This window comes from Chiloscyllium punctatum, chromosome 13 (genome assembly GCF_047496795.1).
Source record: "Chiloscyllium punctatum isolate Juve2018m chromosome 13, sChiPun1.3, whole genome shotgun sequence".
NCBI classification, from domain to species: domain Eukaryota; kingdom Metazoa; phylum Chordata; class Chondrichthyes; order Orectolobiformes; family Hemiscylliidae; genus Chiloscyllium; species Chiloscyllium punctatum.
This window is the reverse complement of record NC_092751.1, coordinates 97,098,378-97,119,111: the sequence shown is the minus strand read 5'-3', so window position 1 is coordinate 97,119,111 and position 20,734 is coordinate 97,098,378. Positions and strand designations below refer to the sequence as shown.

The 20,734-nt window shown below is 40.5% G+C and overlaps 1 protein-coding gene across 2 annotated transcripts in view; it reads right to left on the bottom strand.

The window, feature by feature from the left end:
* cdhr1a (cadherin-related family member 1a) overlaps positions 1-20,734 on the bottom strand; it is a 38,445-nt gene that overhangs the window by 5,916 nt on the left and 11,795 nt on the right. For both annotated transcript variants that reach the window (XM_072583372.1, XM_072583373.1), the window contains exons 10-15: positions 18,343-18,443; positions 16,955-17,158; positions 15,002-15,154; positions 14,742-14,906; positions 9,911-9,978; positions 1,117-1,345 (exon numbers count right to left, since the gene is read on the bottom strand). In XM_072583372.1, coding sequence (XP_072439473.1) covers positions 1,117-1,345; positions 9,911-9,978; positions 14,742-14,906; positions 15,002-15,154; positions 16,955-17,158; positions 18,343-18,443 — 920 coding nt within the window. The remainder of the gene's footprint in view (positions 1-1,116; positions 1,346-9,910; positions 9,979-14,741; positions 14,907-15,001; positions 15,155-16,954; positions 17,159-18,342; positions 18,444-20,734) is intronic.

Below are 20,734 nucleotides of genomic sequence, written 5' to 3'. Positions count from 1 at the left end.
CTATTAGAAGGCATCATTCTGTTGTTTTTTTGTTTCACCTTTGCAAATTGTAAATAATCAGAACTGTGCTAAGGAGATCCTTGATGGATATAGGACTGTAATATATGTGCTTTAAACACTTCACTATTACATCTTCTCAGTTTTGCAATTTTTGTGATGTTGGTTCAGCATGCTATTCTTGAAATCTTCATCCATCTTTTTACAACCAGAGGTTTGATTCCACTAGCATACTCATGGATGTATATGACACAAATCACGAAGAACAGCCACCCGTATTCTATTCCATCTTAAACCCTAAATACTATTGATCCTGTCATCAAGTACCTTATCTTCCTTTGATTGGATATCCATCAGCACATCAATTACTGAACCTGTATCTGTTTTCAAATCACTTTATAGACTTACTCCGTAATGCTTCTTGCAGTCTCCTCCTAATCCAATGTTGTATCATATTGCCACTGTTCCTTCAACTGTGCTCTAATATTTGTTCCCTCTCTATGCTTTACACCTGAATTTCTGGCGTCCATGTTTTTCACTCCTATGCTTCTTTTTAAACCTTTCCATCTTCCTGCTTCCTTCTGTTCCCAAAGTCTCCTTAAAACCCTTCTCTTTCTCAGCATCCAGAAATTCACCATGTGACTGGTGCAATCCAGTCCCTTGGAGAGTACAACGTTTTTGTCATTGCCAACACCAACACCAACAGTATTGTTCACCTGATCTGATCGATTATACTCTCAAAACTAGTCACAGTTGGTATAGTTAACAGTAAATAAAGTACTTGATTGCGCAGTGTACCGATGCACCATGCACTGTGGAACTTTGGGTGGGTCATTTGCTCCCAGGTCCCTGGAAATCTGCCTATCTGACCACAGAAGGTGTGAATCCTTTCAAAACTTTCCTCATTGTTCTTGAGCCCTGTGAGATGGCTGACATTAAAAATCACCCTGGTATGACCACAAATCCAGAGCCCATTATTCTCTAAAAGCATCAATGCCTGACAAATATACTCAACCTGAAACTTCAACTGAGAAATGCAATTTCTATTAACATTGATCTTATTCACATCTTGTATATTAAGGCAATAACATATTAAATTATTTTGTCATCAATTCTTACCTCGACTTTCACAGGCAATCCAATGATCATAACTTTCTCCAAAATCTCCTCACTAAATTCTGGGTAGTGATCATTGACATCTAGAACTGTTACAAAGACTTCAGCCAAGCTATGCTTTCCTTCCACATCTGCCGCTTTGATGTGAAAATTGTATCTAGATTGTACCTCAGCATCCAGCACAGCCCAAGGCTGAGTGTATATAATCCCCGTAGTTGGGTGAATCAGAAATCTGGAAAATAAGAATTCAGTAAAACAATAGCCCTGTTTAAAAACACACACTGACAATAAAATGCACTGAGCAGCCTTCTTATTATGTTGTTTGGATGAAATGAAAAGTTTCTTACAATTAATATACCATTCCCTCTGGTATTCTTGCCCCCCCCCCCCCACACTTTTACTTCTCATTTAGATGCCACCCCTCGGTACATCATCTAAAGCCAGAATGTTATTTTCACACAGGCATTAATGATCCCTGAGCTGTACCTCACCTCTCTCCAGTCCTCCTCTTGTTGTTAAATCATCAGACTGTCTATCCAATTGCAGTACTGGGTGAGCAGACATTTCCTGCAAATAAATATTGACACATTGTTTTCAGTCCCTACTCTATTCCCTTAGTTACCAACTCTATCCTTGCCCCTGGCAACAGTTTGAGATTAAACTAGGCTGTTTACAATCTTGGTGTCACATTTGATCCTGAGATAAGCTTTTAACCATATATTCATATACATTAATCTCTAAAACCAGTTATTTCCAACTCAGTAACCTTGTTGAAATAGCCTGTCTCTGTTCATCTGTTACTGAGACCCTTGTTCTTGACTTTGTTAGCTCTGGGCTCAAATACGCCAATCTTTTGCTGGCTGGCCTCTCATATTCTACTTTAGTAAACTTGGCATCATCCAAAATTATACAGCCTGTTGTCTTGACTCTTAGGGGTTTCATTTCCCTATAACTCTTGAGTTCACTGGCCTACATGATTTTAATATTCCCATCCACATTTTCAAAACCTTCCATGGCCTCACACCTCTCTATCTCAGTAAGTTCCTCCAGTCGCACAGCCCTCTGAGATATTCTGCTCCTCTAATTCTGGTCTCTTGTGCATCTTCAATTTTAATTGATCCATTACTAGTGGCTGTGCAAATGGCTGCCTTTACTTTGGCTGCTTGTTACACCTCTTCATCTCTACTTCTCTCTCCTTGTATAAAACATTCTTTCAAATTTATCTTTTTGTCTGAATTTCTGAAACATCATGATATTATTTTGTTTTAAAATGCTGCTCTGAAGCACCCTGGGACATTTTATCACCTTAACTGTGTTAAATAAATATGTCATTGTTGTTCAAATATCAATTCAGAAGTTTGATAATTTACTGTAATGAGGATAAAAGGAAAGTTTAAAGAAATGTCTTCATACAAACAGCTGTTGGAGAATGGAGTGCTTTGCCACAGGAGGTGGTTGAGAACATAGCATTTTTAAAGGAAAATTGGATAACCATGTGAAGCAGAGGGAGATGCAGACCAGTAAGGAAAGAAGAGAACAATTTAATATGTAGAGCTTTAGCAAAGATTTTTATAGAATCAGGGTCTGAATGTTTTAAATGTTTATGATTCTGAGTTTGGAGAATATTTGGGTTGAGAAGTGTAATACTTTCCATATTGAGCATGCATTGTCAGTACTGTATACTGATAACATCTCTACTTTTTCAGCTTAGTCATCTCATGGGATCCTACAGTGGTGTTCGCAATGTACTAACCAAGTTCACTGCTGAGTCCTTTAAGATGGCTTACACAAATATAAGCTTCAAAAAACCATCATAAAATGTGCTGCAATGAGTTGGCCAATTACATATTAACAGAAACACTTAACTGAGCAATGAAAAATTGTCAGTTCTCTGTTAATTTAAGTTGATTGATGCTGAGCTGTCAGTTAATGCGATTTGATGCAGTTCAGAATACACCAGTGTGAGAAGAATCTGTGACAATCTTATATATAAGATGTTTCGGGTCCATATGGCACAGTGGTAGAGGTCCTACCTCTCAGCCAGAAGCCTAAATTCAAGTTCCACCTCTTTCAAAGGTGTGCAATAACATCTCTGAATAGGTTGATGAGGTAACTATCTATACAGAATACTTAATTATTGCAACTACAGAATGGTACAATATGGAGTATGTCTAAGCAAATATAATAATTCAGACTAATTGAGCAGGTACCTTTTTGTGCTGTAGAATGTTATATACAAATATTGTACTATTTAAATGATAGCACACATAAAGTTTATTTTTCAGCATGGTTTTTCAGTTGGGGAAATGCAATTTAACCCATTGTTTTAAATCTCAGCATTAAAACTTGATGACAGTACACAAGAGTCTTGAAATATTTTTCCATCTGTTCTACATGCACAAACTGAGGGTCGATTAGTCAGCTCACGTGCAGTTCAGGATTACTGCCAACACCACAGGTTTGGTTGCTGTTCCATCCTTCCTCTGCACCTCTACCCCTAACAGTCATATCAGCAAGCCAGGCAACATCAGGAGGTATAGAAGTCGATGTTTCAGGTGTAATCATTCTTCAGGTTAGACCTGAAACATCGACTTCTACACCTCCTGATGCTGCCTGGTTTGCTGTGTTCTTCTAGCCTCCCTGCCTGTCTATTTTGGATTCCAGCATCTGCAGTTTGTCTTTGTCCCGAACAGTAGTATCAGCAGATAATAAGTCAAGGACGTGCTTTTGGGAGCTTGCGCACATAGGAAGAAAGATCATTCAAACTACAGTAATGTGGATGAATGCCACTAGAGGGACAGATTTACCAAGTTACAAATTAACCTGAATTTGAAATTAAAGTGTATGAATGTTGCTAAGAGTATCAGACAAATTCTCCCAGCCCCTGAATGACATGGTCAACAGTGAGACAGTTGGGAAAGTACAACAAAAGTTTAAAAAAGGAGATTCTCGCTATCAAAGAGAAAAGTCCAACTTTGCACATCAGGATTAATCAGCTAGATGAGAATATCACCAGTGACTGACAAGGAGTCTATTTGCTTGCATTAACATCTCAGTATTATCTAATCAAGCCTCGTTAATATGTAAGTTGCTCTTTTCCTAGGCAGAGAAACGAGAGAGCAACAATTTCCGATACAAAAGTCAGAGCGAATACCTTGCAACTCGTTGATCTGACCACTTTCTGAAGGACTTGTGGTCAAAGGTGTTTTTCTTTGTAAATTTCCCTACAAAGGACAGGTGAGACGGCAGTTACCCTGTGAGCAATATTTGAGCAACAGTTGAAGCTAGCTGTTTTATGCTGTTACTATACACTATACTTGACCAATCAAAGTCAACCTGCCTTGAATAAATATAAAAAAAAGGTTAGCAACTCACTGTTAGTCATCATTAACTGGTGCTCATCTTGGTCAGCAGTCCGCACCACTATTAAGAAACTGAGTGTGCTGAACCTGGCTCTGCTTGGCAAATGCCAACTATCCTTTGACATGACACAGCCAGACCCAGGCACAACAACACAATACCTATGGTATTGGTGGACTCTTACAAGGCAGGATCCAATCTCCTAGGTGTTGCTGACAAAACTGGCTGCTCCTCCACTGTCAACGTGAGCATTTTGATAACATTATTAATGGCAGACATCATGGCTTACTCTCATGCCTGGAGATAAACCAGTGTTTAATTTCTAGCAGGCCCCTGCGTGCCAGTGACCTGATGCATTTCTACCTTGGCCAGCTATAGTGATGTGCTCACCCAAATGTAGTCCCAAGTGTAATCTAGCTGAATACTGACTGAATATCAATGCCTGAGCTTTTGAAGGGTGACAGTCTTGTCAATATTTTCAAAGAGGTGGAAGAGAGGGTGACATTTGGAGGGACTGTTATCTTCATGATGCAGACTGTGTAGGTGTAGCTCTGAAGAACAGTCATAGGACGCAAAATGCTAGATTATATATATATATATTCCCTACAGTGTGGAAACAGACCCTCCAATTCCACACCAACCCTCCGAAGTGCAACCCGCATCACACTCATTTCCCCTACCATACATTTACCCTTGACCCTATGGGCAATTTCGCATGGCCAATCCACCCTAACCTACACATCTTTGGATTGTGGGAGGAGAATGTGCAAACTCCACACAGATGGTCACCCAAGGCAGGAACTGAACATGGGTCCTTGGCACTGTAAGGCAGCAGTGCTAACCACTGAGCCACCATGCCATCCCCAACTCCAGGTGCTGCCACAAACCTGCTGAGTTCTTCAGCACTTTCTGCTTTTATTTCAGATTTCCAGTATCTGCAATATTTTATGTCCAATTACAATTAAAATGAAATAGAATTTTGTGAAGAATGTAATTTGCACATTGCTTTGTAATGTTCTTGAACATTTGCTTCAGGAGGAAAAGGTTTGTTTGGCATGTTTATTTATCCAAACTGGACCAGCTGACTAAAAGCTAAGTCATTTACTGTGACAACATACAAACAAACACTTGGCCACTGGGACAATGAAGCACATTTAGTTCACTGTACACTTAGTCTGTGAACCACTTTGCTAAGTGTACATCATTGAGAGACTTGCCTAACAAAGAATAAAGAGTGCAATGGAGGAAGAGACACAAAGTGATGGCACATCAACCCTGAAATTACAGTGTTAGACTTGTGAGTATAAATATTGAAGATGCCTGATTGAAATTCCTGTCATTGCCACTTTATTGGAGTTGTCAAACAGTTTAAAATAATTTTATTCATAAAATGGGAGAGAAAGGAGTTTCAGACAAATGCAATACAATGAGAAAGTCTCTCAGCTAGGCAGCAGTACCAACAGAAATGCTTCAGGAGACATTATAGTTATTCAGATTATGGTTTTTATAATGTTAAGATTGTGCGCCATCCAACACTCACATCAGCAGGTACAGCTGTCTTGTATGAATGAATTTAAATATTGCTGATGAAAAGACACAATTAGTTAAAATCTTTCATCTCATCAGGACAATTTTCAAGAAATACTCTATTTGAGGAGGATACTAATTGATTGTCAGCCATGGAGAATGCACCAGTTAATGATGACTAATAGTGAGTTGATAACCTTTTTTTATATTTATTCAAGGCAGGTTGACTTTGATTGGTCAAGTCTAGTGTATAGTAACAGCATAAAACAGCTAGCTTTAACTGTTGCTCAAATATTGCTCACAGGGTAACTGCCGTCTCACCTGTCCTTTGTAAGGAAATTTACAAAGAAAAACACCTTTGACCACAAGTCCTTCAGAAAGTGGTCAGCACTTAGCATCTTCGAGAACCTGTGGGAAAAGGAGAGGGTGGATCATGTTGCATGGTTCCCTAATCAGACTGTCAAAGTCGTTTGGCAGAATGCCTCATCGCCAGAATTTTCCAACAAGCACCAAGACAATGCTTGGCTGGTGATGAGAAGGACACTACCTGCGAGATCATTCATGTACACCCGGTTGGTCTGCGCCATTACACATTGCTCATGCAGTGGCTATGTCGGGAGGGGGGGGGGGGGGAGGAGGTGTTCAGAATGTCAGACATCTCCTGCTGAAATGTGCCTTTACACAGGAAGTCTGGAAAAAGACGCAGTTTTCTTTGTCGAGATTCATCCTGAACAGCTTCGTGATGATGGACTCTGTGCTATACAGGCTGTTCCCCGAGACACACATCAAGACAAACATTGACTGCTCCTGGAGGACTATCAACTCAGTGAAAAGCACTCTTTGGTCTGCCAGAAACCTGTTGGGCTTGACTGAGTGTTGCAGACTGGCACATTCCAAGGTCCAGAACTACGTGCTGAAGGACACACTAAAGACTGGGTGGTTGCCACCAAGGTGCAATGGGGAAAGACCATTGTCTGATGTTTTCCTGCTGAAGGTAAATGGGGGCCCGTTCAGTTACTGGACCCTCCTAGTGCCTCAATGTATGTAAATATAGTCTTATACGTGTAAGAGATGCCTTTGGTTTGTCAGGATGGAGTCAAACTCAAATATTTTTGTTTACTTGACATGCTACTATACAAAGTTGAGAGAGTGCTGGAAAAGCACAGCAGGTGAGGCAGCATCCCAGGAGCAGGAGATTTGACGTTTCGGGCATACGCCCTTCTGCAGTCTCTGCTTTCACCTATGATACTATACAGAACCAAACTGATTTGTGGCAATGTATATATACAAAGATATTTTTCATGAATAAAGTACATTTTTGAAATAAAAGATTACTGGGCACTTTTCCAGGATGAATAGTGATGGCCTATGTTCCCTCTAAGTCTGTGTGGCCGCATAGCTGCTCAGAGGGTCCATGCATACTGATTGGAGTATGGATGCATTGCCTTGCAGTTCTGGAAGCTGCTGTCATGCATGGGCCTCAGAGATTCACACTGGGGAAGCAAAAACTAGAGAGAATGTAGATGACAGCCTTGGGCCCATTCATGACCTTGCACAAAATTCAGCAATTATCAGCTCAGGGTGGCCATTATCCTTTGATGTGCCCTATTTTAGCATCAGGCTTACACAGTAAACAATGGCTCGGGCCATGGTAAACAACAAAGCTTCTAACAATTGGTGTCACTTGCCAACCAGTTGACAATCTCTTCTCATGCACTACAAATGTTGTTTTCCCTTTACTTTTTATTTTGTTGAAACTTGCCCTGATGAGCTCAAGACAAAATGCTTCAACAAAACATGGGGTGGTAGGTGAGGACCAGTGGGGTTCTGTCCTGGCGGCGGTTGGAGGGGCGGGGCTCAAGGGCGGAGGAGTGGGAAGTGGAAGAGATGCGGTGGAGGGCATCGTTGACTACGTCTGGGGGGATATTGCGGTCCTTGAAGAAGGAGGCCATCTGGGTGGAACGGTTTTGGAACTAGTCCTCCTGGGAGCAGATGCGGCGGAGGCGAAGGAATTGGGAATATGGGATGGCATTTTTATAGGGGGCGGGGGGGAGGAGGTGTAGTCTAGGTAGCTGTGGGAGTCGGTTGGTTTATAGATGTCTTGGAGATACCAACATTTCAAGGTTGTCCAAGCATTAAAGTGAAATAACTCCCCAGAGTAGCCCTTTATTTACACATGGAAAGTCTTTGACTCTTGTCTCGTCAGAGCCAGCTCCCACAGTGTCAGAATCTCTGATACGCCTCTTTTCTCTGTCTGCCAGTGCTCCCTGATTGTACCAGATTAACAGCCCCAATCCAGGAACTCATATCCTATGAGGTCCAACTGCCTGACCCCATTATAATCACAACAAAAGATTAATCACTTGGAAGAAAAGAAACACATTTTCTTTTTATTTTCTTTTTGAATAGTTCAGGAGGTCAATGGCAAAAGTGTGAGGGTAGGGAGTGCTTGGAATCAGGAGCTCAATGATTAAATCTTGCAGAAGATGCTCACCTGTGCCAACAGCCCTTCCAGGTGAGCCCTGCATTGAGTTGAAGCGTTTTTGTGTTCTTACCTACTATCGGGGGAAGAGAATGGACACTAGGAGAACATTTCCTCTGTGCATTATTTATGATGAAATTATAATCTCATTTAAAAAGAATGGATTTAAAATTTTTGGATCCTTGATCCACCCCATAACAGAGTGAGACCTCTGAGCTGTCAGCTGCTCAGGCTACTTTTCCCATTTTAAATCTGCTGAAGATATTCTGTGGTCAATATTGAGCTGATGCTCACTGTCAGTAGTTGTCTTTATTGGGCTTAAAGTGAGAGCACACTAACTCAAGATTCCCTGAGGCATTCTGAGCAAACCCTAGTCATGCCCTACACCAAAACATATCCCCTCTCTCCACTCAAACCTAGCTCCAGATAAAGGAGGACTGGATGGAATACCAGCTTGATTCCTCTAATCAAAATCTGAGCTGTGATGCCAACTGAGTGAAAGTATGTTGGATTTAAGTTCCACCCAATTTTCTCCTCCTGTAACAAATTCTCCACAAGTAATATCCACTTCCACTGCAGAACGTATTAGCCCAGAACGTATTCATAATTTCATTTTTCATAAGAAAGCTTCTCTTGTTGAACCCGAGAATGCATATTGTTCATCAGGTGATGTTGACAGACTGGAAAATGATTTATGCTACAAAACTGAAAAGGAGAATTTTCTTCACAGGAAGATCTGGTAAATGTTCACTTGTTTGCACATATGTGGAGGCAAGAGTTACTGTTCCAATCATGGTGTTGCATAGAAAAGTCTTGCATTTATATAAAACATGGCAGCCTTTTTGAACTATATCAACACAGATATTTCGGCCATACTGTCCAGGGCTTTTGTTTAGCTGTGGTAATGATCCTGGCTGGTTCGGGGATCCCCAGGAGGAGGATAAATATGGGTTTTATTATTACTTGATGTAAATCTATTTTGTGCATGTATCTCATTATTTAATTATTTTGTTGTTTACTGCTAGTAATGTATGATATCCTATTTTATGTTTTGGTTGTTTGTAGGATAGATTAGTAGTTAGTTGGGGTTTTTTTCCCTTTTTTGTTATTTTCTTTTCTTATTTATTTAATTCTATATTGGTGCTTAAACTTGTTTGTATTACTTTCGTAATTTTGTAAAAAAATCTTTAAAATTTTCTTTTTTCACTAAAAATACCTATAAAAAAAGAAGTGTCTTGCATTTTGATGCAATTTACATTAGATTTGGAAATAAATGAGGAACAGTGTATCTGTCAAGGGAAGAATCCAATCAAAATCCATGCAATTTTATCTTTGTTTAATTGTATTTTGTTTCTAATTGCAAAAATTGTGTTACCCATCCCTCCACCTTTTCTGTGAAATGAAAAGCAAATCAAAAACATTACTTACAGATCAGCTCCTGTTCCATATATGGAATACTTCACATCTCCCCACATTTCTGAGTCGGCATCATTTGCCTGTGAAGATAATCAAATTCTAGGATTATAACAACATAAATACTATTTATATAATTATCTATTTGATAGTTAATTACCAGCATGCTACAAAACTAAATAGAAAAAGCAGCTCGCAGTCACTTGATGCCACATGTTGTATGGTTCAATGACCTGAATTGCTACCTTACATCTGAATTGTTCCCTTACTTTTGTTCTCCAAATTCCATTTGTTTTGTTCATAAAGTTTAGAACAGAAAATAAGAATTCTTGTGTACCTTAGGCTTATTTTGAAAATTTATTTACCAACATAAAGGGAATTGACATTAGTGAGCAAGAGGGGAGATGTGTACTAAAGGAGGGTCACTTCTAATGCCAATAGATGTATAGCAAACTTTGTTATAACTGGTACCTAATCAAATGGCACCCTTGATAAACTGGCAAAAACTATATACACCAAATACCATGATCTAACACAATTATGCTGTAAATGAAGTATAACAGTGATGTGTATACCTCCTGCATTAGACTGGATTCACTATAGTGTGGAAACAGGCCCTTCGGCCCAACAAGTCCACACCAACCTTCTGAACAGCAACCCACCCAGACCCATTTCCCTCTGACTAATGCACCTAACACTATGGGCAATTTAGCATGGCCAATTCACCTAACCTGCACATCTTTGGACTGTGAGAGGAAACCCACACAGACACTGGGAGAATGTGAAAACTCCATACAGACAGTTGCCCGAGGCTGGAATTGAACCTGGGACCCTGCTGCTGTGAGGCAGCAGTGCTAACCACTGAGCCACCATGCCGCCTGCGTTTCTGTTATTTACTGTATGTTTTACACTGCTTTTAGAAGGTGTGTTGATGATTTTACACAGTTGTTTTGAGGAATGTTGATGCCCTCTGATGCCTTACACCAGTTTTGGAATTTCCAGTTTGCAGGCTCCTCTTCACCATGGATGTGCAATCCCTCCAGACATCCACCTCCACCAGCATGGTCTCAGGACTCTCTGCTTCTTGGACCAAAGGCCTGAACTGTCCCGCCCCACCCACCCTCCTCCACTTGGCTGAGCTCGTCCTCACCCTCAACATCTTTTTTATCTCCTCTCATTTTCTTCAGGTCGGAGGGTTGGCCATGGGTATCAACATGGGCCTTATAATGCCTGTCTCTTTGTGGGGTATGTGGAACAATCTTTGTTCCAATCCTATTCCAGCCCCCACCCACAACTCCTTCTCTGATATATCAATGATATCATCAGTGCTGTTTCCCTTTCTCATTCCGGAATTGGAAAGGATCATCAATTTCACTTCCAATTTCCTCCCTGCTCTCATTTTCACCTGGTCCATCTCTAACTCCTCCCTTCCCTTTTCTCGACATCTCTGTTTCTATTTCTGGGGATAGACTAGCCACCGATATCCACTATAAACCCACTGACTCCCACAGTTACCTGGACAGTATATCCTCATATCCTGCTTCCTGTAAAAGATCTATTTTGTTCTCCCAGTTCCTCCATCTCTGTCGCATTTGTTCCAATGATGCCAACTTCAACAAGGGAGCCTCTGAAATGTTCACCTTCTTCCTCAACCGAGGATTCCCCAGGACAGGGCCCTCATCTGGGTCCAATCTGCACTTTACCCCCTCTCTTTCCTCCCACAACAGTGATAAGGTTGTCCTTACCTACCATCCCACCAGTATCCACATCCAGAAGATCATTAGCCACCATTTCTGCCACCTCCAAAGAGATGCCACAACCAGACACATATTTCCCTCCCCTCTCATGTCTTTCTTTCGCAAGGACTGTTCTCTCTGGGATACCCTGGTCCACTCTTCACTCCCAACACCTCCTGACAGCTCCACTGCACCCTCCACTACAATTACCAAAGGTGTAACATTTGCCCATTTACCTCCTCCCTCTTCAGTATCCAAGAACACAAACATACCTTCCAGGTGAAGCAGCGCTTTACTTGCACTGCACACAATCTAGTCTATTGCATTCGGTGCTCACAGTGTAGTCTCCACTACACCGGGGAAACAAATCATAGACTGGGTGACCACTTCGCAGAACAACTATGGTTTACCCGCAAAAATGACCGTGAGCTTCCAATCGCCTGCCACTTCAGCACATCACTCTGTTCCCTGGCCAATATCTTTGTCTTGGGCTTGCTACAGTGCTCTAGTGAAGCTCAGCATAAGCTTGAACAACAGCATCTCATTTTCTGCTTGGGGACCCTGCAGAACAATATCAATTTCAACAACTTTAAATCTTGAAGTCTCCTGTATCCTAGCATATATATATATAAATATAAAAAATAACACACACACACACACACACAAAACCTTGTAATACATAGTCTGCTATTATACACAACCCATTGTTAGCCACTAACAGTCTCCATTAACAGCTATTCATCCTCCTAGCCAAATCATTATCCACTCCTGTGTCTGTCCAGTGTCTCTCTCTCTGGGCTCTACATCCACCCATCATTTACTCCTTACCCCCTCCACGAACGTATCTTCTGCATAAAACCCCACATTTTCCTACCTACCATCAGTTCTGAATAAGGGTCACATTAACTATGATTTCTCTTCACAGATGCTGCCTGACCTGTTTAGCTTTCCAGCAATTTCTGTTCTTGTTGTTGATATCTCGAAACGTTGCTTGGGCAGGCTTTACTACACGATTGATTATTCAGAATATTTGATCAATTACACACTCCTGATCCTGTTGGTGTCAGTCATTAAAAAGATTGCTGCAGCTGCTGGATTAACAATCTATAGGTCACAAGTCAAAATTTCATCAGTGAGATTTATAGGCCAGCACCAGAGGATGATTGTATTGTTGTACAATCAGAATTGTTCACTAACATCCCTCAGGATAGGAGTTCGAAGCTACTTGGATGCTGCCAGAACTGTTGTGCTCTTCCAGCACCACTAACCCAGAGTCTTGCTAACCCTGCTGGACTAATTTACATATGAATCCAGTTACTTTATACGTGGCTTGTGATGGCAGGGAAAATAGAAATGGTTATTAAATATTACATAATAAAAGGTGCATAATACATATCTATTACATTTTGGAATTTGAATTTCAAACTAGATGCAGATGGACCTGTGAAACTAATCTTCTTTAAGCAGGTCATAAAATAATTTGTAAAGTTTCCTAAATACATCAGCTTCAAGAAAGCATTGGATTATAATCAAGAGTTAGGGAGCACCCCTACAGTGTTAATGGATAAAAAAGTTTATACCGTTGGTTTATGTTGTATTGAGTATACACCTTAGAATAATTACAAACAAAAATAGAAATTGCTGGGCAAACTCAGCAGGTCTGGTAGCATCTGTGGAGAGATAGCAGAGTTAACATTTCGGGTCCAGTGACCCTTCTTCAGAACTGGCAACTCTCTGTCACTCCATGGTTGGGATGTCACTGCCAGGGAACCCAATTGTGGGGAAGCCCTGGTAGTGACGATTTAATATTGGACTTCACTCACTGAAGATTTTCCGATCATAGAAGCCCTACAGTATTGAACTAGGCCATTGGGTCCATCAAGTTCCACACCGCCCCTCTGAAGAGCATATCACCTGACCCACACTCCCCTTTTATCCCTGTATTTTCCAAAGGCTAATCCACCTAACCCACACATCCCTGGACACTACAAGCAAATTAGCATGGCCAATCCACCTAACCTACACATCTTTGGATTGTAAGAGGAAACCAGAGCACCTGTGGGAAGCCCACGCAGACATGAGGAGAATGTGCAAACTCCACAAGGACAGTCACCCGAAGCTGGAATTGGACACAGGTCCCTGGAACTGCGAGGAGGAGTGGTAACCACTGAGCCACCGTGCCACCTATCAAGTTGGTTTGTGAAAATCAGTGCCTATGGCCGTTGTTGAATCCATTTAGAGGAAGCAAGATTATGACAAGGGAACCCTAATTTAATTTCATTTGGATTTCACAGCAGGATGCTCTAATCAGGCTATTCAAGAATGAAGAGCAATCCAACAGGGTCCCAATCCCACATTCATCTACTGCGTTATGACCCAATGAATACTGAGTAGGAATCATGTGTTGCAGTCTACCAAGGACCCTTACAAACAATCATACTGCTGGGCTGAGGTCAGCTAACTAAGGCCAATGGAATGAGACCTGGAAGTGCCTCCCTTGTTTGCAGGAATCATCCCATTGCTGAGACATTTTCACAAATTGGGGTAGGTAAGGGGCTAACATTTCCAGTTTGCTGGAACTTTCCAACTGCAGATGAGACAAGATTTGCAGCTGAAACATAGGTACTGAGGGGAGGGAGTGGGAAATGAAAGGACAAGGTAGAGGTGACTGCTTTAACCCACAAGGGACCCCCAACTCCAGTAGACATAACTAATGGGCCACATCTATAGCTAGAGGACTCCCCCTTCATGTTTGTGGCCCAATAGCATTTCAGAAATCACCTCTGTTGTGAAGTGCTCTCTCTTTTTCTCCCTCTTCAGTAATTAGCACCTCACCAAGGATCAAGGCTTGCAAACCATCCCACTATCCTTAATGGGACAGTGGGTGTTCCCTCTGGCTACTAATGGCCAGTGTTGGGTGGCTATGGAGATGCACATCTGATCCAACATTGTAGCCCCAACCCCAAGTGGAAAATCTAACCCTAGATGTCAAATTTGGGACTGGCAGATCCAGAAGTTTAATTAGCCCACTGCCTCAACCAACTGAGCCACCAGGGGAACTACTTAAAATAAATGTTTGCAAGATTATCGAACAAACATCCTTCACTTACCGTAACACATATAACAGGAGAACCCCCAGGAGAGTTTTCGGGAATCCGTGCAATGTAGAACTCGGAAGTGAATTTAGGAATATTGTCGTTTGTGTCCAACAGCTGAATGATAATGTCAGCCGTGGAACTAAACTTTTCTGGAGTGTCTGATTCAATAGCAAGGAGCTAAAGGGAAGTGACAATGCATTAATTGAAGTTGCAAAATCTCCAAAACTAAAATAAGTTAGACAAAAGTTGCTCAGATAGTATAATTCACTTACCTTAAAACTAAACAATTGGATTATTTCATAGTCAATAGCAGTTGAGTTCTCCACTATTATTGTGACTTGTGCCTCATTGATGACAATTTGGGGAATAATTCGGAAAATACCATCGGGGCCCTCGAGCCTGAGGTTGAATTGTGCATTTGTTCCCTGAAGTCAAAATGTCAGAGATTTGTTAGGTCTGTATTTATTACTGCCAGCACATTAAAGAAATTCTGTCCAAAGGAAGATGTTTAGAAAATCTTTTCTTTACTGAAGATTTCTGCACAATTTTCTGAATCCTTCACAGCCATGACAGCAAAATGCCTATACTATTGTAAACAAATGAAAACTGGTCTAGGGAAATTGTTTTGTTTAAACATCATGCCCTTTTAATATTTGGCATAAGGAGGTTTTTTACTTATGAAGCCTTTGAGCACTCACTGACATTTTTTAGCCAAGGTTTAATTGTCATTTAAATTTGATTCAGTCAACAAATTTCAGGACATGAAATACAAGCCTGCAATCTGTTATACAGTATTGGGCTGATGAATCAGACAGGTGTGTCCTCCAATGGCTCCCAAACAGACATTAGTCCTTCATAAGAACATCAAGTCCAGTTAGGACACACAAGTTCCTCAAGGCCACCTGGAAGCCTTAATGATAGATGAGCAGGGACTGGACATTCTACTACCATAAGAGTGCACACTCACTCCAAAATTCACTGTTTTACCAGGGAAGCATAAATCCTCAGAAATTAGTTGCTTTCAATACATGATCATGGTATATTAGTTTTACTGTATTCTATAATTTCTCAAGTCTTTAATAAAAGATAGAGAGATTGTAAACATTGTCCATCTAAGCAGAGAGAGCTAGCATTGATGTGTAAAGATGATGTCTAATTAAGCTAATAGGATTGTTTTGAAGAAATGGCTAAAGCAATGATCAAGGGGTATGCCTATTTCCAGAAAAAACATCAATAAAGTCCCTCATAACAAAAATAGTAGTTACATTGGAAGCCCATGGAATTGAAGGTTAATTATTGACTTGATTAAAAAATTAACTGAGCAGTAGGAGACAGAGTGAGGCATAATGGGCATTTACTCTAACTGGAAGTGCCTCATTGAATCCCAAAGGAACCTGTGTTGGGTCTGAACAATTTACTGTTAGGTGGTAATTTATGGCTGGCATGGACATGACAGGCTGAAGGGCCTTATTCTGTGCTGTGGATCTCTATGATTCTATGGCTACAAATCTATAACAGTGGGTGCACAAGTTTCATGTGTTTCCTGGAACTTGGCAGTGAAAGCAAGGCAAGTGATCTGGGGGGTTGAGCAAATGACAGGTAAAGCACTTTCCTGCGTGCTTGTCTAGTTATGTGAAATACTTGTGCTCACAATACTCAATCTGTGAGTTTGCTTTCACCACTTTACAAGTGATGTCTGTTACTTTGAAGATGACTTTCACTGCTTGGGACACTTCACCTCTAAATTCCACTTGCCACCAGATCAGCAAAGATACCACTTATGCTGCTTTAGTTTGGGTGTCAATGATTTGCCAAGCTGACTTGCAGTAATAAAGGATACTTCTGGTTTCCAATATAACTCAGGTGTTAATTTGAACAGCAACCCAGAAAATCCAAGTGTGTCAACAGAAAATACTTTGTTAAAAGCAAGAAACAGGTACAGAATATTTAGAATGACTAATATTATCAACTGACTGATAAAAATAAAAAAACAAACTTCACTGCAAATATTTCTAACATCACTGAAGAGCAGAGATTTTGAAGGATTTTTTTTAAACCAGTAGATGGCAATCTATTTGTGAGATAATTTTAAAGGGATGCTGGCAGAGACCATTTTGCAATTCCATGAAAATTCATAAAATGGAATTCTCGTTCCAAATCGTGCCCTCTCAAATTTAGTCTGTGATGCACACTGTAAACTTCAAATGTCAAACAAGTAGACAAACCTGATCAGAGTCATTTACTGTTATTTTCAGTCCGCGCAGTATCTCTCCTTCCGGGGGATGTTCATGCATTGTGATCTCAAATTGTGACTGGGGACCATTCTCACCATAAAAAGTGGGGCGATGATTGTTGAGATCCACCACTTGGATTGTGACCATAGCTGTCATAAACATTTGTGCATCAACATCCGGATTAACCTCTGAGGCCTTGGGTGAATCACAACAAAATATCTGGGTGAGTTGTGTCTGCATTGTTACATTTCACTATTTGCATCTGTAGGAATACATGTTGATTTTTGCAATGACACAGGATTCAAAAGCACCAATGCAGTGCACTGTGGAAAGGGATGGTGCACTCTATATTCACTAAGATTACCATTTCAGCTGCATTACAGTGGAAGTTCTAAGTCCAAATATATTTTGATTAGAAAAAACACACTGAACTGTTTTGGAGTAACAGCAACTTCAGTGAATCACGGTAGGAGATTGAATCCCTGGCTAGTTATGATGGTAATGCATGGACACTGATTTCAATGAGAATTCAGACTTTCTTTCCTCCAAAGAAATATGACCCGTAGAAGTTCAAATTATGAAGTTGTGAAAAGAACATAAGCAATCAAAAAGTATGAGGTTAAGTGAGAGGGCAACACTTTAGTAGATGGAGAATATCAAAAAATATAAATTATCCACTTTGGCAGGAAGAGTAGAAAGGCAGCATATTATTTAAATAAAAAGAGAACTTTGAGGTGCAGAGGGACCTGGGTACTTTGGTACATGAATTACGTGAAGTTAGTCTGCAGGTACAGCATATAATTAAGCAGGCTTTTAGAACATTGTTGTTTATTTCTAGGGGAATAGAATATAAACCGAGAAATAAAACAAAGAACTACAGATGCTGGAGATCTGATACAAAGGCAAAAAGTGCTCGAGAAACTCAGCAGACTCCCATCACCATCTCCACCGTAAATAGAAGCCCCCTGATTTTTACACTGTGTCCTCTGTTTCTAGTCTATGCCACAGGGGAAACTTCCTTTTCACATCCACCCTAGCAAACCTCTCAGGATCTTATATTTCTGAATAAGCCCAGGTCTATATTTTTCTCAACTCCAGTGGGTATCATAAGATGAACGTCCCTTATTCAAGGTTTCAGTTGGTGAATTTTCTCTGAATTGCCATTTACGTTCTTTGGTAAATAAAGAGACCGAGATTGTTCGGAGGAAAGGTCACCGAACTCAAAATATTAATTTTGATTTCTCTCCACAAGCAATCAGCTTGATTATGCCATAATATCTCTCGTAAAATAGTGGTACAAAACACTTCAGGCACCTTCAATATTCATATCCTTATACCTATTACATAGCTGCGGTTATTTCCGGATTTTATTGACCCACCTGAATTAGAAGTTTGTAAATGTCCTTCTGAAGAAACTCTGTGGTTTGAAGAAGAGTAATAGCCCCAGTTGTGCTATTAATATCAAAAGATCCATCGTTTCCTGTTAATAAATTGCACGTTATTGATAGATGTGAACAATATTAAAATCATACAAGTCCTATTTTACCGAGCTAACAAATTGAAATTTAATCTGATTGTCACTTTCATTTGCACCATTGAATCAAGGATACCTCACTTCCCACAGCAAGAAAACTGTTTGCTCCACCTACAATTTGTTTGGGAAGTTGTTTGTTTCAAAATTCTATGCACTTACTATTTTTCTTTTTCTAACTGGACAACGTGAGCAAAAGAGAAAGAAAGTGAGAAGGAGAATTGTACCCAAACTCTGAGATTGATTGACGACTTGAAGATTGATGCAAGTCCCCAATATGGATGTTTACAGGGATTGAGTCTTTATAACTTAAAGCCAGATTCAGATCTCCAGATCACGCCACAGACCCATGTTACAAAATTCTAAACCCTACAACCAGTCAAATTGTGACAAAACTAAGATTTGCATTTATTTGGCAATATCATGACATTTGAAGGTATTCTCCAGCCAATGAAGTACTTTGATTGCATGGCCACTGTTGTAATGTAGGAAATACAGCTGTCAGCTTGTACACAGTAAGCTGCCATAGACAGCAATGCGATAAGAGCCAGGTATTGTTTTTGTCATGCTGACTGAGGGATAAAACTTTCAAGGAAACTATGGGGTCGTTTCCATCCACCTATACAGTCTTAGCTTAACACCTTGTCTATCACTCCTCATAAAAGTCACCACAGACTTACTGGACCATAAGGCTGTTCTCCTGTTAGAGAAAGGCAACTGATGGTGGCTTAACCTGAGGGTTACCACACCTCAAGCAAGGGGAGAGGTTGAAAAGGAGAATCCTTCATGGTGACCTCAGCCAGTGCGATAATTGAACCTGTGCTATTGGCATCAGAGTGCATTGCAAACCAACCATCCAACCAATGGAGCTAATTGAATCACCAGTTCTCCCTCGCTACTGCACCAATTGAGCTTGTACTTCAAAACTAAAAAAAGGGGGAAAGGAAGAAAGAAGGACCAGTGACATCAGAAAGAGCAAAGAAGAAATATATACTTATTTCACACATTGCATTGGATGATGAGTGCTAGTTACAATTTCATGGGAATGTGTGTAATGATTGTTGCTTTTATTGCTGTATAATACTGCTGTGAAATGATGAAATCAGAGCTTCATGCATGTTTTAAACATCCACTGAACTATGTAATACACTTTCTGCTTCAATGTTTCCTTGTATCTCACAAAGAATTTCACTGTTCACCAGCTCAAGGCCTGGCATGAAGCAGCTCCAGTCTAACCTGGTACTTAATGCAGAGGATGGTGCATGTATGGAATGAGTTACCAGAGGAAGTGGTGGTGGCTGGTATAATTACAATATTTAAAAGGCATCTGGATGGATATATGAATAGGAAGGGTTTAGAGGGATATGGGTTGGGTGCTGGCAGGTGGGACTAGATTGGGTTGGGATATCTGGTCGGTATGGACTAGTTGGCAGAAGGGTTTGTTTCCATTCTGTCCATCTCAATGACTCTATGACTCCATTGCTGGTGGGGATAAGTGAAAATCAGATTTCACATCCGGTAACATCACTACCATAACGAGTAGAAAGCCAATCACTGCACAGCTTATTACTAAGATTCCAGGCTTACGGTTACAATAGCCACTTACACCAGCATCATGGAGCATTAGTTGGCTCTTTATAAGAGTCAATGCAGCAATTTTCTGGAGCGGAACAATGAGCTAGGAGCATAACAGCAAGGTAGGGAGTTAATACAATAATCATGATTCTTTAGCACATTATTCCTATTTCATTGAATTCATCTCTAAACCTTAGAGTTGGGTTCCTTTTAATTTTGAAAATTCTCAGCATGGTGTCACTTGGTGCTCAGACACTAGAATTATATGTCAGCAAGCAAAAAGCACACAAACAAAAAGACCTGTTCAAATACCGAAGTCCATGAAGGTCAAAAAGGATAAATCATGATTTTTTAAAAAATGCCAACAAGGCTAGGCTGCCTGGGTTTGAACACCCAGATTACTCAAACTTGGGACTCTATAGACCCACACAGTGTGTAGTCAAACATTTCATACAGGCCACCTACATTCTGAAAAGGTTGAATCAGTTTCAATTAGTTAAGGGCTAAATGTTTAGTTATATTGTAATTGTTAAATGGGAGCCATAGATGTATGAAGGCTGGCTAGAAATATAAAAGCTGCAGTAGCAACTTTGGCCTTTGGTGAACTAGAGACAATGCCTTTGAAAAACATAAAAGTCATCATAATCTTCCCAGACCATAGGGTT